Raw genomic sequence first — 27,500 nt, forward strand, 5'->3', positions numbered from 1 at the left:
CTCACTTTCTGTCTCTCTCTGTCTGTCTCTCTCTCACTTTCTGTCTCTCTCTGTCTATCTCTCTCCGTCTGTCTGTCTGTCTCTCTCTATCTGTCTGAATATCATCTTTATCTCTGTCTGTCTCTATGTCTCTCTCTCTTTCTTTCTGTCTCTCTCTCTCTGTCTCTCTGTCTGTTTGTCTCTCTCTGTCTATCTCTCTCTCTCTGTCTCTCTCTCTGTCTGTCTGTGTCTATCTCTCTCTGTCTGAATATCATCTTTATCTCTGTCTGTCTCTATGTCTCTCTCTCTGTCTCTCTGTCTGTTTGTCTCTCTCTGTCTATCTCTCTCTGTCTGTCTCTCTCTCACTTTCTGTCTCTCTCTGTCTATCTCTCTCTGTCTGAATATCATCTTTATCTCTGTCTGTCTCTATGTCTCTCTCTCTGTCTCTCTGTCTGTTTGTCTCTCTCTGTCTATCTCTCTCTGTCTGTCTCTCTCTCACTTTCTGTCTCTCTCTGTCTATCTCTCTCTGTCTGTCTGTCTGTCTCTCTCTATCTGTCTGAATATCATCTTTATCTCTGTCTGTCTCTATGTCTCTCTCTCTTTCTTTCTGTCTATCTCTCTCTGTCTCTCTGTCTGTTTGTCTCTCTCTGTCTATCTCTCTCTGTCTGTCTCTCTCTCACTTTCTGTCTCTCTCTGTCTATCTCTCTCTGTCTGTCTGTCTGTCTCTCTCTATCTGTCTGAATATCATCTTTATCTCTGTCTGTCTCTATGTCTCTCTCTCTTTCTTTCTGTCTCTCTCTCTCTGTCTCTCTGTCTGTTTGTCTCTCTCTGTCTATCTCTCTCTCTCTGTCTCTCTCTCTGTCTGTCTCTGTCTATCTCTCTCTGTCTGAATATCATCTTTATCTCTGTCTGTCTCTATGTCTCTCTCTCTGTCTCTCTGTCTGTTTGTCTCTCTCTGTCTATCTCTCTCTGTCTGTCTCTCTCTCACTTTCTGTCTCTCTCTGTCTATCTCTCTCTGTCTGAATATCATCTTTATCTCTGTCTGTCTCTATGTCTCTCTCTCTGTCTCTCTGTCTGTTTGTCTCTCTCTGTCTATCTCTCTCTGTCTGTCTCTCTCTCACTTTCTGTCTCTCTCTGTCTATCTCTCTCTGTCTGTCTGTCTGTCTCTCTCTATCTGTCTGAATATCATCTTTATCTCTGTCTGTCTCTATGTCTCTCTCTCTTTCTTTCTGTCTCTCTCTCTCTCTGTCTCTCTGTCTGTTTGTCTCTCTCTGTCTATCTCTCTCTGTCTGTCTCTCTCTCACTTTCTGTCTCTCTCTGTCTATCTCTCTCTGTCTGTCTGTCTGTCTCTCTCTATCTGTCTGAATATCATCTTTATCTCTGTCTGTCTCTATGTCTCTCTCTCTTTCTTTCTGTCTCTCTCTCTCTCTGTCTCTCTGTCTGTTTGTCTCTCTCTGTCTATCTCTCTCTGTCTGTCTCTCTCTCACTTTCTGTCTCTCTCTGTCTATCTCTCTCTGTCTGTCTCTCTCTCACTTTCTGTCTCTCTCTGTCTATCTCTCTCTGTCTGTCTGTCTGTCTCTCTCTATCTGTCTGAATATCATCTTTATCTCTGTCTGTCTCTATGTCTCTCTCTCTTTCTTTCTGTCTCTCTCTCTCTGTCTCTCTGTCTGTTTGTCTCTCTCGGTCTATCTCTCTCTCTCTGTCTCTCTCTCTGTCTGTCTGTGTCTATCTCTCTCTGTCTGAATATCATCTTTATCTCTGTCTGTCTCTATGTCTCTCTCTCTGTCTCTCTGTCTGTTTGTCTCTCTCTGTCTATCTCTCTCTGTCTGTCTCTCTCTCACTTTCTGTCTCTCTCTGTCTATCTCTCTCTGTCTGAATATCATCTTTATCTCTGTCTGTCTCTATGTCTCTCTCTCTGTCTCTCTGTCTGTTTGTCTCTCTCTGTCTATCTCTCTCTGTCTGTCTCTCTCTCACTTTCTGTCTCTCTCTGTCTATCTCTCTCTGTCTGTCTGTCTGTCTGTCTCTCTCTATCTGTCTGAATATCATCTTTATCTCTGTCTGTCTCTATGTCTCTCTCTCTCTGTCTCTCTGTCTGTTTGTCTCTCTCTGTCTATCTCTCTCTGTCTGTCTCTCTCTCACTTTCTGTCTCTCTCTGTCTATCTCTCTCTGTCTGTCTCTCTCTCACTTTCTGTCTCTCTCTGTCTATCTCTCTCTGTCTGTCTGTCTGTCTCTCTCTATCTGTCTGAATATAATCTTTATCTCCGACTGAGAAGCCAATCATCAAATGCACCTGTCTGTACATTTTGCCACGCCACCTGTGATATAATCCTGTTGTTGACTTCTTGCTGCGACAGACAATCAGTGACATGGTTCTTTTAACAAATAAATCACCAAAGTGGAAAAGAAACTCACCAGATTGATATTGTTGCGGATATGGGATTTGGCCTCCATATCCGCTTGTAAATATTCCCCTATTTCCCCCAATACTCCCCAACTATCCCCAATCCCCCATTCCGTAGTCCCATTGTCTGTAAACAACACTCTGTAGAACCGACCTTCCCCTTTTTCCCCCATTAAATGTCGTGCCCAGGTCCACCGCATCTCACGTAGACAACTTTCGGACATCTTGCTAGTTATTCTTAGTCTATGTCAGTTAAGGACTCGTTTCCATTAATTCTGACTCTTCGTTGCACCAGAATGTGATTGTATGGCACCAGTAGTGAGTTTAGGACCTCCCCATACCTTCTCCCATCTTCCCCATGAAACAACAACAACAACAACAACTACAACAACAGCGCGCGGGGAGTGTGCGTCCTCACTCCGGCTCGGTTAACCGCCATTGCCCATGTGCACCGACGGGGTTACCACGAAGGGGCTGACTGTCGGCCCCTCGTCAAGGGCGGAGCCCGGTAACCCCCCGCACCCAATGAGAAGCAACGGGCCGATTCCATCTGGGGCGGAGCTAACGAGCCGAGGGCGTGTCACTCCCCGCTGGATATACGCAGCCACTTACCGGACGTGACGAGAGATGCGCCCGAGCTTGAAAAGAGAAGTCGCCACCTCCGAGCGCTGAGAGACCTCCCGCATCTCTGGACCGGACCGGGTCGATTCTGCCCCTGAGCCAAGGTGCACCTTGAGCCTCGACTACCTGCCCTTCCTTGCCATCAATCCCCGTGTGAGTCAGTCTTGTCCTGTTTATCTGTCGTCTGTCGGGGTTACTATAAGACCGTATTTAAGTGCCTACCTTCCTATGCTGTCTCTCTTGTCCTTGTAATCTAACGTTCCGAAATATTATAACCTCCTCCGGAGGTCTTGAGAACTGTACCCCTGGTGTCGTGTCATTTTAACCCAGCCGTTGTGTCCTTTCCTCAATTGATTTAGCGTAGCGCGACTCGGCCAACGTTCGAGTATAATCGGGTAAACTGTGCAGACGCGGTCATACCAAACCGCTCGGTAAACCAACATCCACAACCGCGTCTGTAACATTTGGTGTCGAGGAGTTGGATTCGGACCTGGGACTAAATTCAGTTAGGCCCAAATTTTGGAACACCAATTGTACCATTAGGGTAACATTTTGGTGTCGGGAAGTGGAATTCGATCCGGAGCGCGTTTCACGCGCTCGAAATTATAACGGCGAAATTTGATTTTGTTTTACGAAAATAAAAACCCGAATTTTGAAAGTCGCGCTATGGCAGACCAAGACGGCTGGGTTCCGGTAGAGGAGAGTGAGGCAGGGTCGATCCAGGACCAAATTGAGGGACATGAGGAGAGCGAAGCAGTGAGGGTAGCAGACGCACGAAATGGCGCCTCGCACATGGCCACGGCGACCACGCCCGCGACCGTGGTAGCGCCGCTGGTGGATTCGAACCTTTTCCTCCTGCAAATGAGGGCCCTTATGGAACAAATGGGTGAGCGATTGGAGGGCCAAATGGGGTCCAATAGCGAGAAATTGAGGGATGACATGGGGGCCCAGATCGGGGGGTTAGGGAGTAGAATAGAGGGATTAGACAATAGATTAGGGGAAATACAGGAGGGGTTAATGGGGGTAGAAAACAGAATGGCCGTTCAGGAGAATCAAATGGAAGGGATGAAAAAGGGGTTAGAGGGGTTAGAAAACAGTATGGAAGGCAAATTGAGGGACATGAGGGACCAAGCGGAAAGGGAAGTTAAACAAATGGGGCAGCAGATAGAGGGGGTCAGAATGGGGGTAGAAACCAAACTGGATGCTCACAGGGAGGAAATGGAGCAGATGAGGGTGGCATCTGGGCAGGAGATGCAAGTGATGGGAGAAGAGATCAGAAGAGGTGTGAGTGAGGAGGTCGGAGGAGTGCGCGAGGAGGTGAGGCACTGTAAGGAGCACATGGAGAAGGAGGTGAGAAAGGGGACTGTAAAGTTACAAGGGGGCATAGAGGACCTGACGCAGGAGGTGGAACAGCTGACGGAGGGACAAAAAGGACTAACGGAGCAGGTTCAAAGGAACACTGCGGTATTAGGAGGGTTAAAAGCGACACAGAAAGAACTAAAAGATGACTTGATAGCGACGAAGAGGGAATGTCAGATGGTACGTGAGGGACTGACAACGAGGTTGGACGAGGTGATAGAGGTAATGGAGACGAAGGACCGGCAGGTGAGGACGCACATGGAAACGGTCAAGGTAGCCTTGGAGGACGAGCTTGAGGAGACGTACCGGGGAATAAAGGAGGTGAAGCAGAAATTAGAAGAAGTGGAAGAAGGGGTGAGCGAAATTAAGAAGCGACGGAGAGGGGATAAGAAAGAGATAAAAGAGGAGATAAAAGAATTGGTCCGAAGTCTGTGTTTGGATCGTGATGATGTGCTCATTAACCGGATGAGGGATTCGCAGGTGATGGAGGAGAAGCGAAGAGGAAGAGGACCCGGTGTAAGTGGTGACCAATATGGTCGTGCGTATGATGCGCCAGGTGATTTAAGAAGCTTGGGGGTCGAGATGGACCCGGGTGTTCGTGAGAGGCCATTGGTGAAGTGTGCGACAGGTCTGGTGTGCGAAAAAGGAGGTGTGCAAGAAAGTCCGACTCTGGGGTGTGTGAGGAAAAAGTGCGTGCCAAGGAGTGAGGGTGCTGGCGAGAGTGAGTCGGTCGTAGTGCGTGTGCGAGGGAGCACATGGAAGCGCGGTGTGGTAAGTGTTACAGAGGGTGTGACGGGAGAGTGTGCGCAGGAGTGTGCGCGAGAAAGGTGTGTGACGGACAGGTGCATGGGGAAAGAGTGCGCTGTCAAAGGCAAGGAAGAATGCATGCCGGTGGTGAGTGTTACAGAGGGTGTGACGGGAGAGTGTGTGCAAGAGTGTGCGCGAGAGAGGTGTGTAACGGACGGGTGCATGAGGAAAGAGTGCGCTGTCAAGAGTAAGGGTGAGTGCGCTGTCAAGAATGGAGGTGAGAGTAGTGAGAGTGACAAGGAGCGTGAGTTGGTTGTGACAGGTGAGAAAGGAAGCACACCTGGAATGGTAGAGCGTGTGTGGGAATGCACGCTGGAATTGGTAGTGAGGCACGTGGTTGGGTGTGCGAATGAGAGCACACCTGTGATTGTCACAGAGGAGGTGACCGAGGAGGGGGTGCGAAGAGGTGTGTTGGTGAGGTGTGCGAGTGACGAATGTGTACCAAGGTGTTCGGTGGTCAGGTGTGTGACCAAGGCTGTGAGTGGAATGAGTGTACCTGGGTGTGTAAGGAAAGGTACGAGGAGCATGGGAACGGCTGGATGTGTGAGCAAGGAACGGGCTGCGGGGTGTAAGCATGCAGGTGAGGCATCGAAGGTAACCGGGGTAGAGTTTAGAGCGACTTATAGCCGAATCGGGCCCTCGGTGCGTGCCGGGCCTCGCGTGGAACGGCCGCGTCCAGGCTCCACTAGGTGGAGCGGGCAGCTGGATAGGAAGGGTCGTCATGGCGACCACGTTTTGTTGAGACGTGCCGGCAGGTCGAGATCGGGACATTGGATGGCTCCACGCCGAGATGGTGCGTGGGATCTCGGCCCGGGTAAACCTCCTTCCCTGCACCGAATGCGGGACGTATCCAGCCGCTGGCACCAAACAACCCGCATTCATTGCTCGGCTTTACGAAGCCGGGCTTTGGACAGGGATTGGCGCACCGAGAGGCATTAGTGAGTAGACTGGGTGATGAGGTTAGTGTTTTGGCCCCGAAATTAGAGAAAAACAAAATTTGATGATTGGCAAAGGATTGGCAGTAATGATTGGCAGATGATGGGTAGTGATTGGCAAATTTTTGATTTGTTGAAATTTGATGTGCAAAATTGGTAGTGAGCGATGGGCCCGGTGGGTAAGGGTGGCATCCCTGCCACCCTTCTCAAGTGGGGCAAATGCGCACTAGATTATGGGGTGTATGGCAGTGAAAACTAGCCCGGGTGGGTTAGGATATTGATAGGGATCTAGCGAAGATGACAGTAGGTAACGTTAAGATTAGTTAGTGACTGATACCTGTAGTGGGGACGCAGGTAGATTAGTATGGATGATAATGACGAGGGAGCGCAATAGTTTAAAGGGACGACTGGGAAGCGCGAGTTTCAGAGGGGAGTAGTTAGATGAGATGATGCCGTGTGTGTGAGGATTGAACAGGTGTGATTGCACAGGTGTGCAACTGGACAGGTGTGTGGAGCAGTGTATGAGTAGTAAGTGTTGTGGATCAGCGCGAATGCGCTTGGGGAGAGAAGGGTGCAGGTGGCACCAGGTGTGAGAGCACAGGTGTGTGGAATATATGGAGCAGAGAATGAGTGGTGAGGAGAGAGTTGGAGTAAGTGGTACGGAGTGGTGTGCATGGTGCGAAGGTGTGGATGGGGGAAGAGTGGACCCCTTTCACGAGTACCCGGGGCGGGTAGTGTAAGTGTTAGGTAGAGGGTATAGGTAAATTGTGGTTGGATATTGGCATTTGTGGTGCGGTTGCAGAATGGTATTGTGGATGGGTGCATTAGTGTTGTGGAAATGGCTGGGCGTGTAGCCTGTTAGTGTGTGTAGTAGGTTGGGCACTCCACCACTGTGAGGATGTCGGCCAGGTGAGGCCGCAGGTGGGCTCTGGGAGCCGTTAGTGTCAGTGGGGCCCGAGGATCCGGAGGACGGACCCGGGTAGCCCAGTGCCAGAGAGGGCACCGACTGGGGAGAGCGCCAGAGGGCCTTCCCCAGGTAGTTAGGTTAGGGTAAGGAGCAGGTAAGCTCGGAGGCAACTGCAGTGGTGGAGGTGTGCAGGTGGGTAGACCCGCTGGGAGAGGTACACGCCACAGCCCAGAAATTGTGCGAGGGCACTGGGAGATGAATCGGGGGAGTGAGACCCCAAATTGAAAAGCACCACAGTTTGGTCAATGGGAATTAGTTTTTAGAACCCATAGTGTAAGCGGGCCAATGGTTTGGCAGGGAAAGACCCCGGGTAATGTAAAGTTGTTAAAGTCATTTAGGAAATAGTTAGGATTGATGAGCCTGTCGCACCATACGCAGCCACTTACCTGTGGTGATGATGATGACTCCACACCTGTGTTTTCTTTGTTTTGTGTTGCAGGAAGTAAGGATTGCTGTTGGATTTGTGAGACGCATCACGACGTGGATGAGACATTGGGGTGATTCCATCTCTCCCTCCCTAGGAGGGACTGATGATGAATTGGTGATGGCAAATTATGATGTTGAGTTGGAGATGGCAAATTTTGATGAGAGTTGAAAATGGCAAATTTGATTGGTTAGGAGGGAGAGAAGACGAATTTGGTTTATGGGAGGAACGGGGAAGACAGTAGGGACGTTTGTTGATTTGTAAAGTAGATGTTTATGGGTAGTGTTGTGTTTTGTGGATACAGTAAGGGGTAAGGGAGGGGCCATGTAGGTTACCTGGTGGGGGGGGGGGGCGTACGGTAGGAACGTACCTGTCTCACCTGGTTCCCATGTGCCCCCAGTGTGCATCATCTTATATTGCGTGCACTTTTGCGCCCTTACCACCTTACTCACTTGTCTTCTTCTTTTGTCTCCCACCTCCGAGGATCTGGCTTTGGGGCAGAGAGAGAGGAGAGAGGGGTGCTGGCTCCGCAGTTGTGGGCCTGCACTTTCGCTGCTTGCTGCCGGGATCGATACACCATATGGACCGCAATGTTTGTGGCCACCCACCATGGACCGCAGTTCTTTTGCGGCCAAGCACCACCCGTGGATGGACCTATGGGTCAACGTGGCACCTATGCCATACAGGTGAACCACTAATAGTTGGCCCTGACACCACAATACAGAAATGGACGCGGTTGGCGCCTTTCTTTATTTTTAAAGAAGCAAGAAGGCCAAGTGCACCACACGAAGAGCAAGAGACACCTGCAGGGTTAGGGGTTGTTGTTTTTATTTTAATGAACAATGGTGACGGCACCGATTGGTGATGGGGTGGTGCTTTTGGTGCTTGGATGGGGTGCTCTGCACATTATTAAAGGCTGTAAGGCCACAGAGCACTCGTGGGTTGGTGTATCGATGCTGGCATGCGTGCTCTCTCTATGCATAACATCTGCATGTGTTCCTCCAAAAACAGGTCCTGGATCGTAGTGTAAATATCAGCGTAGTCTTGTAAATAATGCTCCCTACCGGCTGTATGTTTAGTTTGCGAATTCTTTCCACGATTCGGTTATCCTGTGGGTGTGTTTCTGTGAGGAGAAGGGTGCAACGTCGCAGGGGGACATATTTACTCATTTGTGAACATCTGTAAAACTGTCGCACTCAGGGTAGAGTTAATAGTAGAGGGAACTACATCTGAGTGCCACACTAAAGTAGGTAAAAATTTATCGGGTCGGGACGCCCCGAGGGTAGAGAAGGGTGCAATGTTGCGGATATGGGATTTGGCCTCCATATCCACTTGTAAATATTCCCCTATTTCCCCCAATACTCCCCAACTATCCCCAATCCCCCATTCCCTAGTCCCATTGTCTGTAAACAACACTCTGTAGAACCGACCTTCCCCTTTTTCCCCCATTAAATGTCGTGCCCAGGTCCACCGCATCTCACGTAGACAACTTTCGGACATCTTGCTAGTTATTCTTAGTCTATGTCAGTTAAGGACTCGTTTCCATTAATTCTGACTCTTCGTTGCACCAGAATGTGATTGTATGGCACCAGTAGTGAGTTTAGGACCTCCCCATACCTCCTCCCATCTTCCCCATGAAACAACAACAACAACAACAACTACAACAACAGCGCGCGGGGAGTGTGCGTCCTCACTCCGGCTCGGTTAGCCGCCATTGCCCATGTGCGCCGACGGGGTTACCACGAAGGGGCTGACTGTCGGCCCCTCGTCAAGGGCGGAGCCCGGTAACCCCCCGCACCCAATGAGAAGCAACGGGCCGATTCCATCTGGGGCGGAGCTAACGAGCCGAGGGCGTGTCACTCCCCGCTGGATATACGCAGCCACTTACCGGACGTGACGAGAGATGCGCCCGAGCTTGAAAAGAGAAGTCGCCACCTCCGAGCGCTGAGAGACCTCCCGCATCTCTGGACCGGACCGGGTCGATTCTGCCCCTGAGCCAAGGTGCACCTTGAGCCTCGACTACCTGCCCTTCCTTGCCATCAATCCCCGTGTGAGTCAGTCTTGTCCTGTTTATCTGTCGTCTGTCGGGGTTACTATAAGACCGTATTTAAGTGCCTACCTTCCTATGCTGTCTCTCTTGTCCTTGTAATCTAACGTTCCGAAATATTATAACCTCCTCCGGAGGTCTTGAGAACTGTACCCCTGGTGTCGTGTCATTTTAACCCAGCCGTTGTGTCCTTTCCTCAATTGATTTAGCGTAGCGCGACTCGGCCAACGTTCGAGTATAATCGGGTAAACTGTGCAGACGCGGTCATACCAAACCGCTCGGTAAACCAACATCCACAACCGCGTCTGTAACAATATACTGAGTTAAGAAAGTAAACCCAAGTCAAGAAAAAATATATATTCCATATTAAATGCCAAGTCTGTAGTTCAACCAACAACTATTTTGTTCCACATAGGCCAAAAGTCAACAACAATTTCAAAATCCTCAATTTCCATCCGATTTACTTGACATTCGAATGGGATTTAAATATCAAGCACAGGGAGCAGAGGAAAAACACGAAAAAACAACAGCCCTGGCTTTGCTTCCTGGAAGCTTCCTGGAAGCTTCCTGCAAAACGCTTTGCTTCTCGCAAAACGTCCGCCAATGGGAACTAGAGGGAGGGGAGGGAGAAGGAGCGGGAGCAAGAGACAGGTAGCTGAAATGGAAATGAGGGACAATGAGGGACAGTGAGGGAGTGTCGGTATGCAATTTTCATCCAATCGCCATCTTTCACAATAATTCTGGACCGGCATGAGATGGCGTTGTCTGTCATTAATTTATATTGTAATCAAACGAGTTTTAGACATGGCGGGAAAACTGAAAAAATTTTATTTATTTATTTATTTAAAACGGGTGTACACGATTGTACACGTGTACGGACCTTACCGAACCTTACCGAACCGGCAAACAAATCGCCTCATGGTGCACTTCATGAGCCGATTTGCCTGCAGACCAGAGTAAGGCTCTTCACACCCAGCGTATAACGTACGTATCCTCGCAAGCACACGAATAATAGATAGACAGATAGACAGAGACAGAATAATTCCATCCGTGACTTTTACCTCGGACGGTCGTGACAAAAATACGTTTACACTCCTTGGATTACCTATATCACGGCAAGCCCCACACACACATCCTCCACCATGTTCAGAATTCGTATTTCATAATGGACCATCCCCAAGACGCCATGCTTACCTTGGCGACGTCCACTCGAAATCCAGCGGTGCCTCCAGATTGTCGGGGAAGTGGTGTGAGACTCAAGACTCCAATGATGTCACAGGTTTACAAAAGATCACAACTTCATTAACTGGTTGTTCACTTCATTCCAATACCAAATAATACCGTTTAATTCAATGGACCAGGTAACTCTATCCGCATAGTCCCTCTTTCGTGGCTGCAGCGCCGAACTCGTGGTACGCGTTCATTCCGTCGGGCAGGGCTTCTGAGGACGAGTGCTGCCTTGACTCAAAGTCTCTTCTGTTTATATCGGCAAACTTCAGTTAATCCTCTGTGCGCTGAAATCGTAATCCCTTCTCCGCTGCTTCTAATCCGTTCTCCGCAAACGTTACTCGGTCGCCTCACTGGCACCAGCTCGCTCCCCTCCCTGCTGGGAATTTGCTTCATCCTCTTTGCATCCCGATGAAAGACAATAGTACGGGCTTGGGAATGTGTGTTAGCCCGGGGTCGTGCTAAAGCTACACAACAGGACTCCCAGCTTCGACAGGGCGAGATGCATTCCTGACATTCTTACGACCACCTGCTCGTACCTTGGTTCGTTACCAGTTCCAACCAATGAGTTACACTGAGTTACACTTCCACAGTGACAAGAACAAGCCGACTAGATTTTGGTTCAGATCAGAATCCAGATCTGGCCTATCACTGGGTTATGTGGGATACAAATCTTAAGTGTACAGTCTGGCGGAGATATGCGCTCGATCGAGCACCATTCCAGTTCACATTTGTAATGACTAAGAATTCATACACAAACTTGTACACCCACTACGTGTAGGCCAAAATTAAAATACACAAAGCAACAGAAGTCATTGAAATCTAAGTTTTTCTATATTCGCCGCAACCGACATCACAAAAGCATGTGTTTCTGATTCTACATTCCAATTATTTGGATAAAATAATGTTGATAGTGCAAAATTCGATTAAACAATAAAACAAACTCTTGATACAAACAAGAAAAAAACGTTGCCAAAGGTTACTGATTAAATGTTTGCATCAACCCAGAACTTGCTCAATCAGCCGACATACCTCAAGGAAGTCTTTGGGTGCATACACAGGCCGAATGTGGCGAACATCTGGAAAAAAACAGGGTTTATAACGATGAATAAATGTGGAAGCGTATCTTACGATATTTTGCAATCGCACAGGACAAAAAAACCCCATCAAATGTAACATCGACGATCAAAGATAAATTGCTATGAAATGTTATTCCTTCAGGTGCACGACATCAAGATGACCTTTCACATTTTCGAAAGGTGGGCCTTCTCTACACACGCTCTTCTCTAATTTGTTCAATGACAGATGTGTGTTTGTCAGGTGGGACAAAGTTGGTCGGTATTTGCCATCCGACAACCTGTCGTGTAGGATAACAAGGATATGTGCCGAAATAAATCGAACATGTTCTAATTCATCACAACATGTCTGTACCTTTGGCCGACAGGTAAACATCATAAATGTCATTGGCGAGTGGGTAAATTGTATAACTCCTGGGGGGGAAGTTAGCAGCCTGAGGATTCAGGGAGTTGGAGAAGTCTTTGTAATGTCTTCCAATGTGTGCAGGTGATGTACAACCTGCTCTATATAACATGTTGTTCCACATGTTGTCTTTTGTCTTGTTGACTGTAGTGTCAATTCTTTGCTGCAAACATACTGTACATACAAATAAATACGTACAGACATTAATCTGATGAGAACAGATACGATTTGATCTTCACAAAAAGGCACAAAGTATTTCAGGACTTCTGGCAGAGCATCGGTGATAGATGTGGAGACTGCTGCAATACACGCGCCAGATTGGCTTGGTCACCGGTAGTGGAACTGGAAAAACATTCACACCCTTTGTCTTTCTGTCACTGTTCCGGTCCCAAAGAAAAGTTGGTCTATCAATGGCAACAGGTAGCATAGCAGCCACTCTCCTACCCAATGGTCTCAACTTCTCCAGTCACACACTAGGTCACCCATCATCATCACGCAGGAGTCTTTGTGCAACATGAAGGAACACGGTGCCACTGCCAAACGAATCCGCACATGCTCCCTCTTTCTCATTGACGACCTTCCTAAGATTGACCGCAGTGATCGAGGTTGCAGGTTGGATGTTCCAAAACATCTGTAGGGATGCCAGGTCCTTCTGCAGCGTGACCTTGATTTACAGGAGCAACTGGAGGCATATCCTGCCGGAATCTGGAATGGAGGATGTGCCGAGATTGTGGAGCGGTGCTTGAAGGGTTCTCACTTCTATGATGACGTTCAGGTCATGCTACTCTCCAAAAACATGCGGGTTTAGTTGCAGGTCAGGTTCCGATGACAGTGGCGAAGAGCTTGCCCTTTACTTCCGAGAAGTCGGTGAAGGAAACAATCCCATACAACAGAGCCTGGGGCGTGTTCAAAATCAAAATTCAATCATTGACCGACCGTAACAGGAGAGAGGATGCAGGATCCCTGTGAGTGGGTCTATCCCAACCTAGAGGAGAACTAGTCCAACAATAAATGGCTGGGCATGCACGCCATTCTGTGCCCAACCATAAACTACATGGATGCCGGGCAAGGTACGAGTACACCAGAGCTCAGATCGAATAACCAACTTGGTCAAAGAGCACCAGTACCCAACGGAGTTCCTGAATTCCATCTGTGTCCAGTATGCCTCCACGTGAACTGTTCCTCAAGGTCAGCATGTCAATCATGCTCCTGATGAACTTTGAATCATGAATGATAGGGGGAAAATATTGTGGGAAATATTGTGGGACCCTCCCAATTCCCCCATTGACTGTCATTTTTTGCTCTTCCATGATCCTCAACTATGCATATAAAAAAACATTTTTTTAACATAAAAAAAAAAATTTTTAACATGTCATTTCTTCGATTAGACTTTTTTGATAATGGCCACAATCATTATGTTACCCATTTAAATACCAAGGTTGTGATTGTCTCCACTCTTTGGTTTGGTTTTTGCTTGGCTCTAGAATATTCCACCACTGGTGCACACAAGGTAAAGCAGTTGTTTATTCCAAGAATCCCCATCTCACCGTCAGACAACATGTTTCTTTTGCAAATGGTCAGTTCCATATCAGGTCATGATTTGCGATGACTACAAACAAGTCACAAGGTCATTCTATGGAGAAGGTGGGAGTCTTCCTTAACACAGACTTCTGTGGCCATGACCTGATACGGGTCATCTATGTCTAGGGTCAAACACCATTCGTGAATACACCTCCTTTTCCTTAACATGAACAAGAGCAAGAATTGCTTTGCAATGCATGTCCTCTACCGGTGTGATATTTTTCTAAGTCCAAAAAGGGATGACAATCCCTGAAACTTGAACTTGTTCTGTAACTTGATGGATGGATGGACAGATGGATGGACAGACAGACAGACGAAGGGAAAACCTAAAGTTCCATCCGGTGAAACCAGTGTGGGACTAATAACTGACACCATGCCTGACATAGACAAGCCAATTTATTGCATGTATCTTATATTACATTCATACTTTAGTATTACAATAATAATATAACTGACCCCACAGCACTCTGTAATAAAGTCATTATACTAAAATACAGTGCATATGTTTGTTTCTTTATTTGTTTGTTTGTCTGCTATAGACTCGAGAACGGCTAATTTGTCCAAAAACTTCACTTTTGGAAATAGAATGGCACTCGGTAGAGCGTATACCTCCTCCAGGCTGAATAGTTTACGTTGTGTGTCCCACTAATAGGCTGGATCTGCATCCAGACCTTAACAAAAATCTAAATCTCTTGTTCATGTCACTTAACCAACTCATCCACTTAGTTTTGTCATAACTCATCCACAACCTTTTGAAATATCATGATATATGTCGTTTTAGGCCGTATCTCTCAGTGGTGAAAAATCACTTATTTTATTTAAAATATTCTCGCATCCGGATCTGGATCCAGATCTTCACCGAAATCGGACCTATTCGTCCTTGTCACACTCCCAACCTGTCCACTAGGTTTAGTCTAAATCCGCGCATAACTTTTTAAGATGAATGAATGAATGAATGATCGTTTTAAGGCCATTTTCCCCACTAAAGTGGGGGTTAGCCTTGCGGGCCCCATGACAATCATGGTTCCCTTTTTGAGGCAATGTTTTTATGGCCGGATGCCCTTCCTGACGCCAACCCTTAGTCGCCTCTTACGGTGCGCAGGGAAACGGTGTACCTATTCTAAACCGGGGTACACACCGGGATATCGTGCTATATCGTGAGATATCGTGAGATATCGGATATCGTGCTATATCATGAGATATCGTGCTATATATCATTTTTGGCCCTATCTCTCAATGGTGAAGAATCACTTTAAAATTCTAGTATCAGGATCCGGATCTGGATCTTCACCAAAATCTAAACAATTTGTCCTTGAATTAAAGACTGAAAGCAACGTTTATTAAAAAGTACTGAAATTAAACATTTTACTTCCAAAATTACTTACCAAAGTTTTCTGTGCTCATTTCATTCCAATGTTTCCACAGGTGTTGCTGTCCCTCATGTAAGCGCTGGAAAATAACGATTCGGCAAAATAAATGCAGATGGTGATTCACAAGAGGCTATTAAAAGGCAATTGCGAACCCACATTACGTGTTCTTAACCAAAATATATTCCTTAAAATATTTTTGCTTTTGCTTGTTTTCCATCAAAACAAGTTTGATTAAGCACCTCTTCAAATGTGCAACACCAAAACTTGGCGTAAAGGGATTTGACCAGCCTGATCATCATAATCATCATCATTTCATGTACAGTATGTGATTGCGAGGTTGCATCATTGCGAGAGAGCATGGCTGTGCTGCTGATGCAGTGACACCTATAGTTTAGAGCAGGAATTTGTTCAGGTCAACCCACTGGCCTGATGAAACAAATATGATGATGCCCAAGGATGAGTTATACTGCAAACCAGGAGGCAGGAATTTGGAATTCGGTCAGGATACGAACACACAATAACCTACTCTTTTCTTAAAACCGACTCTTTTCAAGGATCTTCGTCATCCACAAGCGACATGCTTTCATTTATACGGACACAAGCAGTAGTACCCGGTTTTGCCGGGTGAGGGGGGGAAGCTGGAGAGGGAGGGTTGAGGAAAGGAGTGGGGTGAGTGGAAGGGGGTGGGGAAGGGAGTGGGAGGGAAAAGGAAAAATTTACCTGTGCAAAGAGTGCTTTAACCTCAGTGTTTCCCAGGTTAGAAAAAGGAAATTGTAATACCCTCTGCTACCATCACCAGGTGGCACTACACTGTACACATTTACATAGAGAATTTATGCCCCCACACCTCCGAATGAGGCCGCGGCCATGTTACTCCCCAGCCAAAGTTGTATTTGTATTTGTACCCCGAGTAAAGTATAAAAGTGTTTATAGCTGCAGTACCCGGCGTTGCTCAAGCAAAAAAGAAACATTAACATATTTGAAATGAGAGCAAATATAATGGAAAAGCAATTACTTCCAAATCTCTCTCCTCCACGGCTGCAGAAACCCTCATCCACGCCTTCATCACCTCCCGTCTGGACTACTGCAATAGCCTCCTCTATGGTTCACCCTCAAAAATCACCAATAAACTCCAATACATTCAGAACTCCGCTGCCCGTCTACTCACCCATTCCCGGACCCGTGACCACATCACCCCCGTCCTTTACAAGCTTCACTGGCTCCCCATCCCCCAGAGAATCCAGTACAAAATCCTCCTCTTGACCTACAAAGCCCTCCATAACCTGGCCCCATCCTACCTGGCTGACCTCCTCTCCAGACACACTCCCACCCACAACCTCCGCTCTGCTGGTACCAACCTCCTGACCCCCTCCATCCGGACCAAATTCAGATCCTGGGGGGACAGGGCCTTCTCCATCGCTGCTCCCACCCTCTGGAACTCACTACCTCACACCATCAGAGACTCCTCCTCACTCACCACATTCAAAACATCACTAAAGACCCACCTGTTCAACACTGCATTCAACATTCAACCCACAGCATTTAACCCCTGACTATCTCTTCTCCTTCTCCCTCCTTTTGCTTTAAATATTTCCCTATTGATTCTTGTCTTTTTGCAATTGTTGTTTTCATGTATTGTTATGCATTATGTTTTCCACTCTGTCAAAGCGCCTTTGGGCTTCTTGAAAAGCGCTATACAAAATAAATGAATTATTATTATTATTATTAAATCAGAATCCATCACAAATGTCAAATCTTCATTTTACCTTTTTGTTGAATATCTGCTGCCGAAGGTGCCGTTCATCACGTTTCTGAGTTAAGTATGATGACTTTCAGGAAGAAGCCTACCAACTAAAGTAGAAGTAGAAGACTGAAGTACCTAAATGTGTTAATGTGTTATGTTAATGTTAATTAACATTAATGAATGATATGTATGTTATGTTATGAAATGTTATGTGTTATTAATTAATGTTATGTGTTAATGTTAATGTGTGTGTATGTGTTAATGTGAAGACTAAAGTTTTTTTTTTTGTTTTTTTTTGGATACAAGATCGAGGCTCGTGAAAGAGCTAACATTAATCAAACCAACATAAGTCAAACCGACACATAAAACACAAAATAAGGGGAGCAGTAGACAAGATGGGGAGAGAGGGGTAAGGACACAAACACAACATTTGAGAGCAAGGACATCGAGAGAAATTTGGGAGGGGGAGGGCTTGGGGGGAGATGGGAGAGGTATAAAAGATATGGACACTGCAAGGACTTCCAGGAAAGAAGTTGGAATTTCAAAAAAAGTGTATCTGGGGTGAATTAGCGGGGGTAGAAAAGATCAAGGTTTTGGATGGGGAAGATAAGTGATGGTGATGAACAGCTGTTTTAAAGACCTGGAGGGAGGAGTGGGATTGAAGAGAGTGTGGGAGTTTGTTCCAGAGGTGGGAGAAAAGGGGAATGAAAGAGTGAAGGTGAGCAGAGAGCCTAGATTTTGGCAGTTTAACCATAAGAGGGTTGCTGGTAGATCTTGTGCGACCTGTAGGAATATTAGGGGGACAGAGCACAGAGAGAGCTGGGGGAGCAAGGCTGGAGAGGGGTCGGTAGAAGACAGAAAGACCACCAACCTGCCTGCGGTGAGTGAGTGAAAGGCCCTCGGAGTTAGCTTCATCGCAGGAGATTCCGAATGATTCTGAAAGCTTTGTTTTCAACAGCGTGAAGCCGAGCTAGGTGTGAGGCAGGAGCACCGGCCCAGATGGGGGAACAGTATTCCACTGAGCTGCGGATGAAAGCCTTGTATGTGGTGAGGAGCTCAGGTGTGCCAAGGAATGACTTCGCACGACGAAGGATGCCCAGTCAGCAACTGGCTTTGGAGGCCAGCTTGGAAATGTGGTTTTCCCAAGAAAGATCATGGCAGATAGTGAGACCCAAAAGCTTGAGCGACAGAACTTCTTGGAGAGGATTGTTGAGAAAGTAGATGGGAGGGTTGTCCAGTCGGTCTTTTTGGAGAGACATAGTAAGAGTGTGAGATTTGTCAGGATTGAAAGACATTTTCCACTTGTTTGACCAGTCTGTGATTTTGTCCAGGTCTGCAGAGAGTGAGGAGGCTGCAGACTGCCGATCTGAGGGATGAGGAATGGAGCGGCAGATAGTGGAGTCATCAGCAAAGAGATAGACAGGATTTTCCAGAGAGCCGAAGAAATCATTGATGAAGACCAGAAAAAGCACATGGCCCAGAACTCTACCTTGGGGAACTCCAGCCAGAACCGGAAGGGGAGATGAGAGAAATCCACTCAGAGCCACACATTGCCTACGACCAGAGAGGAAGTCCGCAAGCCATGAGTGGAGATTTCCATGGATACCATAGGAGGAGAGTTTGGTGAGCAGAGCTGGGTGCCAGGCCGTATCGCAGGCACGTGATATGTCATGGGCGACAGCTCTGGTTTCCTGTTTGGCATTGAGGACCTCCATCCATTGTTGAGACAGCAGAAGCAACATGTCCAGAGTAGAATGACCTGGCCTGAATCCAAATTGATGATCAGAGATCAAGCCATTGGAGAAGAGGAAGGATTTGATATCCAAAGCAATGATGGATTCCATGACTTTGCTGAGAATCGGGAGCAGGCTGATTGGTCTGTAGTTGCACAGATCTGTTTTTGCACCTTTCTTGTGTGAAGCGGTGATGTTTGCTGATTTCCAACCTGATGACAGATGACCGTGAGCAAAAGAGAGGGTGAAGAGAACAGAGAGAGGGTGTGAAAGAGCGGAAGAACATGATTTTAGGACCCGTGGGTTGATGCCGTCTGGTCCAGTTGCAGAATCAGAGTCGAGGTTTGACAAAAACTCCTCCACCTTGTCAGGAGAGAAGGACACAGAGTCCAGGAGCAGTTGGGTTCGACTGGGAAAGGTGGGAACAGAGAGAGATGGGTTTGGGACACAAGATTTTGAGGCAAACACAGAGTTGAGGCATTCGGCTTTGTCACGTGCGGTGTCAACTATGTAGCCATTTGAGGTAAGGGAGGAGATGGAGGGGGAACAAACACCAGAAACGGATTTGACGAAACGCCACCAGGATTTGGAGGAAGGAGACAGGTTTGAGAGTTCAATCTTGAGTGTGGAGAGATAGTGCTTAACCTTAACCTTTCCTCGTGACCTTTGCTTTTGAGGGATGCCAGGTGGGCACAGTGTGGGTCTGCCATGAGGTTTGAGAAGCTCTTGTGGCCGTCTCCCCTCAGGGGCATCTTGGGAACTTGTGGTGCCGACTCCACCAGCTCTGACTGATCATGGCGCTTCTTCTCTCCTTGACCAGCGACCACAGAAGAGCTCTGACACCAACCCAACCCGGACTGCAACTGCCCACCAACTTGACCATCCCAATTAGCTCCTGGCTGTACTGACTTGCGTTTCTCCAGGACTGACTTTGACATCTCCACCCTCTTCACCCCAGCTCATGGCATCCCCTCTCCAGTGAAGGTCTCCCCACACAGACTTAGCACATGTGCTTTCACCATGTTGGTTATTTTGTGTCAAACCTCCCTCATGTCGTTTCGCTACGATGAGGTCGGGATATTTTGGAGCAAATTATGTAAATTAAATTTTTTTTTTTAAACGATGAACTGATAAAGTCAGTACTTCTGACTTTATCAGAACTTCTGATAAACGATATTTGCTGAATGGATATCATATCTTGGATTTGGTGTATAAATTATTTTTGGCAAAAAGATTACATGACCATTTCCAATATTTGGATCCTGATGCCTCGTTTACACTGAAAGCTGTTCCTTCCTGGAACAACTTAAGCACCACCTTCTCCACCACAATCTCTCCTTCCATAATAAAACCCCACCTTCAACCAGGCCCTCGAAACAACAACGTAGAGTAACAAAGTGTGTGCTGCCTCATGCAACCGCAGCTTCCTTCTCGGCCTTCATGATGAAATAAAAAACAGAAGTCAATTCACCTCTAAATTTTGCACAAAGATGATAGTTTCATGATCAAGTACAATAATTATCCAGAAGAAGGTAAAAACTGCAATAAAAAACACTCCAATAACAATGACAAGATAAGAATGATTAAAAACACCAAGAACTAGAAAGCATCTGAAAATGCAAAGCCCGTCCATGTTCGTTTGTATTCAAATGTCTCCTTCCATATGCTCAAAATCACAAAAACAGTATAAAAAACTAGAACGGCACTCAGTAGAGAGCATACCTCCACCTGGTCGGCCATATCACTCAATGGTGAAGAATCACTTTAAAAATTCTACTAGCCGGATCCGGATCCAGATGTTCACCAAAGTTGAATCGGCTCTTCCTTGTCACACACACGACCTGTGCAACAAGTTTTGTGCAAATCCATCCATAACTTTTTGAGATATCCTGCTACGTATCGTTTTTGGCCGTATCTCCCAATGGTGAGGAATCACGTACAAATTTCTAGCAGCCGGATCCGAATCCGGATCTGCACCAAAATCGAATCATTTCGTCCTCCTCACATAATCTACATCTCTGCCAAATTTCGTCCGAATCCGTCCACAACTTTTCGTTCATGGTTTGTTCATGGTCGCCCACTCTTGGAGAGGGACACCATGAGATCTTAAACGTCCAACAACAAATGGCAGCAGACGGGACACCCAGTTAAACGTCCATCCGAGCGACGGTGCACACATTGAAGAATCCCCGGGATGACAGGTTATAGGTAGTTCGGGATTCAAACCATCTGAAATTCCATCTGAATCCGTCCACAACTTTTTGAGACATTTTTAGCCGCGTCGCAGACGCTGGTCATAGAGTGCCCTCTGCTGTTGTTGTTGTTGTTCTTCTTGTTCTTCTTCTTCTTGTTCTTGCAGAGAAGACAAAACCTCAAAGCTCCACCCATTGTGGGAACCATAGCTCCACCCATTCTGGGAGAGCCTTCATATAAACAAATATCCACCATTTTATTAACTCGCATAGCTTTGAGGCCTGTTTTGTAGGCCCGTGGTGTCTTCCTCTCTCACACAGTTTTATTTCAAATCAAATTCGATATATCATTTCCTTTTTCACAGTCGCTAACATAGTTTTAGACTCGGTTGAAAAAAAACGGGAAGAAAATCCGATGAAAGTTGCCCTTTATAGAACGAAATGAATTCTCAAAGGCCTGTAACTTCAAGTCCATTGAGATTTTTTTTTTTTTAATCGTGGCATGGTCAGTCATACACCGCCCGAAATAACAGACGGGAAAATGCCGAGATATATTAAAAATTCGTCCATTTGATGACAATCGTCACGATGAAATATTTAATTTATACGTCGTCACAATAATGTGGAGAGAGGAGCATAGCTTCGTTCACGTGTCGCCACACACGGGAAATTGCCGAGATTTTTTTTATTTTAAATCGCGGCATGGTCAGTCATACACCGCCTGAAATAACAGACGGGAAAATGCCGAGATATATGAAAAATTCGTCGCCACACACGGGAAATTGCCGAGATATATTTTCACTTTGCACAAAAATAACATCAAGTAATCGAATCAATAGGAATGTCCTGTGCCTATAACATCGACGTTATAGGCACAGCTGCATCTAGGCATTGTGTAACATCGACGCGGCTTTTGTTTTAATTAAAACTTTTTGTACTTGTTTTGTTCACAAACGGACAAACAGACAGACAGACAGCGGTGAAATCATAACCTCCATCCACCTTTGGTGGCGGAGGTAAAAATACATAATGAAAATTGATGATTTCATGCAGCCTTGACCTGTGAGCTTTATATCTAAAAAAAACAATCAGCTTATAACTTTTGATTTGTGAACCAATTCAGTAATCCAATATGCAAATTATTTAAATTTCAGGTCAATCGGATGAAATTACAATTTTGTGACACTGACGTTTTAACCTTTTTTTTTTTTTTTTTTGTATACAAGGTCGAGGCTCGTGAAAGAGCTCGTAAAACCTTTTGACAAAATTATTAATTTGCCTTCTCCATATTACCAGAATAAACCTTTGTTGAACATTTGATGACAAAACTCAAATGGTAAAACAAGTTATGGCCTGGACAGACACAGACAGACACACAAAAGTGATTACAAAACCCGTCTCCTTCTGTGCAGGGGACGGGTAAATGATCACGTGTGAGGAAAAATAACACACTATCAATTATATTCCTTCGCTTGATTGAAACAATTTGTTCAAATATGACTTACAAGATGGTTGGCTGAAAGGTGTTTTTGTACTCTACAAGTGCTATTTTAACGCAAAATTGACAAATCAAATCTCTATCTCCCTCATCCCATCCACTGAACCTCCATTTTGTCTCTTCACATCAACTTCAATTTTACTCTCAATGTTCGACAACTTTTCCAAAACTTATGAAACAAGACAAATTAATCACCCCCAAAACTCAGTTCCTGCATGAACGGGCCGGAAAATGAATGCACTCCACCGCCATTCTGGGAGCGTAATGAAGCCGTGCTTGTGCTGGCGTCACGTACACCCTGGGGTGTTGGTAATACCTCTTCCCTTACCTTCCTGGATGGCGCGATGCCCAGCTCGAGACACATGCTGTCAAGACTTTTCATCACCCGCTGCTCCCAATGGGACTGACGGAGCAGGATGATCATGGAAACGCAAAATCTCAACAGCACAAATAAAGCACATCAACACTGACCTCAAATCCCCAAAAATTACATTGCTTGTTCACCAACAATTAGAGAAGAGTTGTGATAAAATCCATATACGAGTGTGTACGTTTCACCACAGCGATTTACCATACTCCCTTAACACGACACAAACTTAGCGAGGAGCAAATTGCCTTTACATTTTGCATACATTTTACCTGTGAATCCTCACCTGTGCTCTCTTCATATAAGCAAGTGGCAGCTCCGCCTGGTGCCCTGCAGGCGTGCAGGAGCAGGTAACCTGTGACGGCAACATGCTGTGGAAGATAATGGTCAACCTGAGATTCTGAGAACATGTTGTCTTAGCAGCTCAGAAAGGAGATTGCGCTTAAACTATTTCTATCAACATCGATTGTCCATCTTATTTATTGTTGGGGTGTAGTGTTCAGGCCTGGATGGATTACAACCAGAAACCTACAAGGAGGTATGATCTGAAGAAAACACAGGTGAGGTTCACAATCGCTGAATAGGTATGTGCCAATAAGACTAGCGGGGCAAGAGAATCAAGAGAGACAAAATTTCAACAGCACCCATGGCTGTCTCATTGACAGACCTCCAGTGTGGACACAATATGGCTGCCCCACCTCGTCTGGTCTTCATGTGATGCTCGTCCGCTCATTGTGATTGACCTATTTTACAGAAGGTCATTCTGAATGATAATAGGACTGACAAAATTATCCTCGAAGTTTACAACATAATAAAAAGGTAACACAAAATAATTTGTTTATACAATAGAGTGTAATAAATAAATAAATAGCCCCAAGTGGGCTGATGGTCATCTCTTAAGGTTGTAGTTCAGACCACTGCTAATTAGGTGGGACCCCCTGGGAGCCCCACTGATCCCCTGGGAGACCACCTGATATGAAATTGAAACATGTAAGATCGGGTGATCCTGCAGACCATTGAGTAGAAGGGCTGTATGAGTTTCAGAGCAATCGGTTGGTAAATAAGGGATGGATAGGGATTCAAAGCTTCAGGGGGTAACCCCACCTGGGAGCCCCCCGATCCGAATTTGAAAAATATGAAATTGGAAAATGTAAGACTGAGCAATCCTTCGGACCATCGTGTAGAAGGGCTGTATCGGGTTTCAGAGAAATCGGTTGGTAAATAAGGGATGAGTAGGGATCCGACGTTTGGGGAGTAACCCACCATGGGAGCCCCCATAATCCGAATTCTAAAAATCAAAGCCCGAGTGAATGTGCAGGCTACTGTCTTGTATTCATGTATCAAGTTTCAGTGCAATCAGCTGGGTGATAAGGGAGGAATAGCAAAAATAGCAAGAAGCTAACAGACGGACGGACAACCGGACACCCTGATCCATTTTACAAGTTCTTCTCTTCGAGAATTTTTTTTTTTTTTTTTGTATACTGAATCGAGGCTCGTGAAAGAGCTAACATTTATTTCACAAACAAATCAACCAGACAAACAAAATATACAAAAAGAGGGAGCAGAAGACAAGATGGGGAGAGAAGGGGAAGCACACAACCACAACATTTGAGAGCAGGGAGAAGTGTGGGAGGGAGAGGGCTTGGGGGCAGGAGGCGTGGGAAGGGGAGGGGGGGGGGGAGGTATAAAACACAAGGGGACCGAAATTAGCGGGGGTAGAAAAGATCAAGGTTTTGGATGGGGGAGGATAAGAGATGGTGGTGAACAGCTGTTTTAAAGACCTGGAGGGTGGAGTGGGATTGAGGAGAGTGAAGGAGTTTGTTCCAGAGGCGGGAGAAAAGATGAGATGAGAATTGATGATTGATGAGAATTGACGAGATGAATTGAGATGAGATGACATAAAAATGACTTCAAAATTAGAAAATGTGTGTCACAAATGTTTCACAGATAGATGCAAAGAACCCAGCAACACAAGCAAAGCTTAAATAGATATACTTTTAGTGAAACAACTTCAATAGAATGACCGAACTTTAATTGGAACAAAATGACAAGGATACATATAGGGGAAAAAAGAGGATTAGTCCTTACAAGCATCAAAGTCAGAATTTTAATCGGCATTTGGAGTTCTGTATATATATATAAATTTCGTGGACAGCTTGGGTGTGTGCCAAGGACAAATTTATTAGAAGTTGGTGAAGACATGGACGGATCTGGATCTGGATACTAGAATTTTTAAAGTGATTCTTCACCATTGAGAGATGGGGCTAAAATGATATGTGGAATGATATCTCAAAAAGCTATGGATGGATTTGGACGAACCTTAGTGGAAAGGTTTGGTGTCTGCCAATGACGAATTTATTTGATTTTGGTTAAGATCCACATCCGGATCTCAATACGAGAGATTTATGATTTTTTAAAAAACGATTCTTCAAGATTGAAACATGGGGCCAAAAACGATATACACTACCGGTCAAAAGTTTGAGAACACCTCAATTTTTCCAGTTTTTATTAAAATTTACGCAGTTTAATGTCCAGTGAATAACCTGAAATGGTACAAAGGTAAGCAGTAAACTGCTTGAGGTTAAAAAAAAGTTTAGGTTAGCAAAAACGGGAAAATAATATAAATTGCACAGTTATACAGTATTGTAAAACTAGAGCTTCCAGGGAAGCAGAACTCAACTGAACTGAATGGACAACTTTAAAGTAGGTCAGATGTCTGTAAAAATGATTGTGCTTTTCTTAAGACCTGAAAAAAATATGCCGGCCTATGGCGGCCATTTTGTGACAGATCGGGTTGACATGCGATAGCAACCTACCTTGTGTGGTAAGAGTCTCACACACCAAGTTTGATCAAAATCCATGAATATTTGTGGACGTTAAAGTCTTGACGTCGTTTCGGAGCTGAAAACAATATGGCGGCCTATGGCGGCCATTTTGTGACGGATCGGGTTGGAATGCAATAGCAACCTACCTTGTGTGGTAAGGGTTAAATATTCTAAGTTTGATCAAAATCTGTTAATATTTGTGGACGCTAGAGTGTTAACGTCGTTTTCATGACCAAAAACAAAATGGTCGCCTAAGTCCGCCATTTTTCAACGGATCGGACTGAAATGTAAGACCAACCTGGTCCTTGGGGTAAGCATGCTGCAGGTCAAGTTTGATCAGAATCGGTTGATATTTGTGGATGCTGGAGTGTTAACGTCGAAAAGTTAACGGACGACAGACGACAGACGACGACAACGATGACAGACGACAGATGCCGGAGGGTTCAGTATGTGATGAACTCAACTGGACGGTAGTCCAGTTGAGTTAAAAAGGCCTTCTTCAGGGAACAAGTAATGGGTTAACAACTTACAGCTGTTCTGCAGCAATGTAAGTAAATTAAGCCTTGAAAGTTGATGCAAACAATTCCTACAGGTGTCCCAACCTCTGCTGATTACTTGATTACAAACCCTCTGTCTGTATAAAAGCAGTATTGGAACAGACTGTTATCACACCCTCTGAAGCATTATTTGGACAATATTGCACTGCAAGAAGTAGTGTATTGGAAACTGGAGGAAACTCTGACAGGAAGAGGTCTGGCAGACCCAAAGCCACAAGAGAATCAGAAGACAAGTTTCTGAGAGTCAACAGCTTGCGTGATAGGCGGCTCACAGGACAACAGCTTCAAGCACAGCTTAACACTAGTCGAAGTAAGCAAGTCTCAGTTTCAACTGTGAAGAGAAGACTTCGAGCTGCAGGTTTGACAGGTCGAGTGGCAGTAAGAAAGCCATTGCTAAGATGGCAAAATAAGAGAAAAGAGGCCTGCCTGGGCCATGAAGCACCGCCAGAGGACTACTGAAGACTGGAGGAAGGTCTTATGGACCGATTAATTAAAATTTGAAATCTTTGGTTCATCACGCAGGGTTTTTGTATGCCATCGAGTAGGCGAAAGGAGGGTTCCTCAGTGTGTGACACCAACTGTAAAACATGGAGGAGGAAGCGTGATGGTCTGGGGTTCTTTTGCTGGATCCAGAGTCGGCGACTAGCACAGAGTGACTGGCACCCTGAACCAAAAGGGCGACCACAGCATTTTGCAGCGCCATGCAATACCCTGTGGTATACGCCTAGTTGATCAGGGGTTCATCCTACAGCAAGATAATGACCCTAAACCCACCTCCAGGCTATGTCAAAACTACTTTCGAGGAAAAGAACAAGACGGTCGGCTTCAAATCATGGAATGGCCAGCACAGTCTCCAGACTTAAACCCCATCGAGCTGGTTTGGGATGAACTGGACAGAAGGGTGAAAGCAAAGCAACCTACAAGTGCAACACATTTGTGGGAACTTCTGCAACAGTGTTGGGAAGAACTTCCCGATCAATATTTGATTTCCATTGTAGAAAGAATGCCACGAGTGTGTTCGGCGGTTATATCTGCAAAAGGTGGCTACTTTGCTGGGTCAAAAATTTAAATTAAATTTTGTTAAACAAAATGATTCTATGATTTCTTTTTTATCTCCAATTGTTTATTTGCTCTATGCTTAATTTCAGAGTACATTGAGATATTAAACTGCGTAAATTTCAATAAAAACAGCAAAAATTGATGTGTTCGAAAACCTTTGACCCGTAGTGGATATATATATATATATATACTGTATATATATATATATATATATATATATATATATATATATATATATATATATATATATATATATATATATATAATCAACGAACATAACAGCGTGACGAGCGCTGTCCCGATCTCCTGTGGACCGAAGTCCTAGACC

The 27,500-nt window shown here is 45.6% G+C and overlaps 1 protein-coding gene across 4 annotated transcripts in view; it reads right to left on the reverse strand.

The window, feature by feature from the left end:
• The window catches only part of TBC1D19 (TBC1 domain family member 19), a 208,673-nt gene that overhangs the window by 96,588 nt on the left and 84,585 nt on the right, over window positions 1–27,500 (reverse strand). For 3 of the 4 annotated variants that reach the window (XM_068135177.2, XM_068135180.2, XM_078768301.1), the window contains exons 4-7: window positions 23,018–23,102; window positions 22,693–22,767; window positions 15,213–15,276; window positions 11,800–11,846 (exon numbers count right to left, since the gene is read on the reverse strand). In XM_068135177.2, the coding sequence (XP_067991278.1) occupies window positions 11,800–11,846; window positions 15,213–15,276; window positions 22,693–22,767; window positions 23,018–23,102 (271 nt within the window). The remainder of the gene's footprint in view (window positions 1–11,799; window positions 11,847–15,212; window positions 15,277–22,692; window positions 22,768–23,017; window positions 23,103–27,500) is intronic. The other variant, XM_068135179.2, reaches the window with a different exon arrangement.

The sequence above is a fragment of the Myxine glutinosa genome, chromosome 14 (assembly GCF_964187855.1).
Source record: "Myxine glutinosa chromosome 14, kmMyxGlut1.1, whole genome shotgun sequence".
In the NCBI taxonomy this organism is placed as follows: domain Eukaryota; kingdom Metazoa; phylum Chordata; class Myxini; order Myxiniformes; family Myxinidae; genus Myxine; species Myxine glutinosa.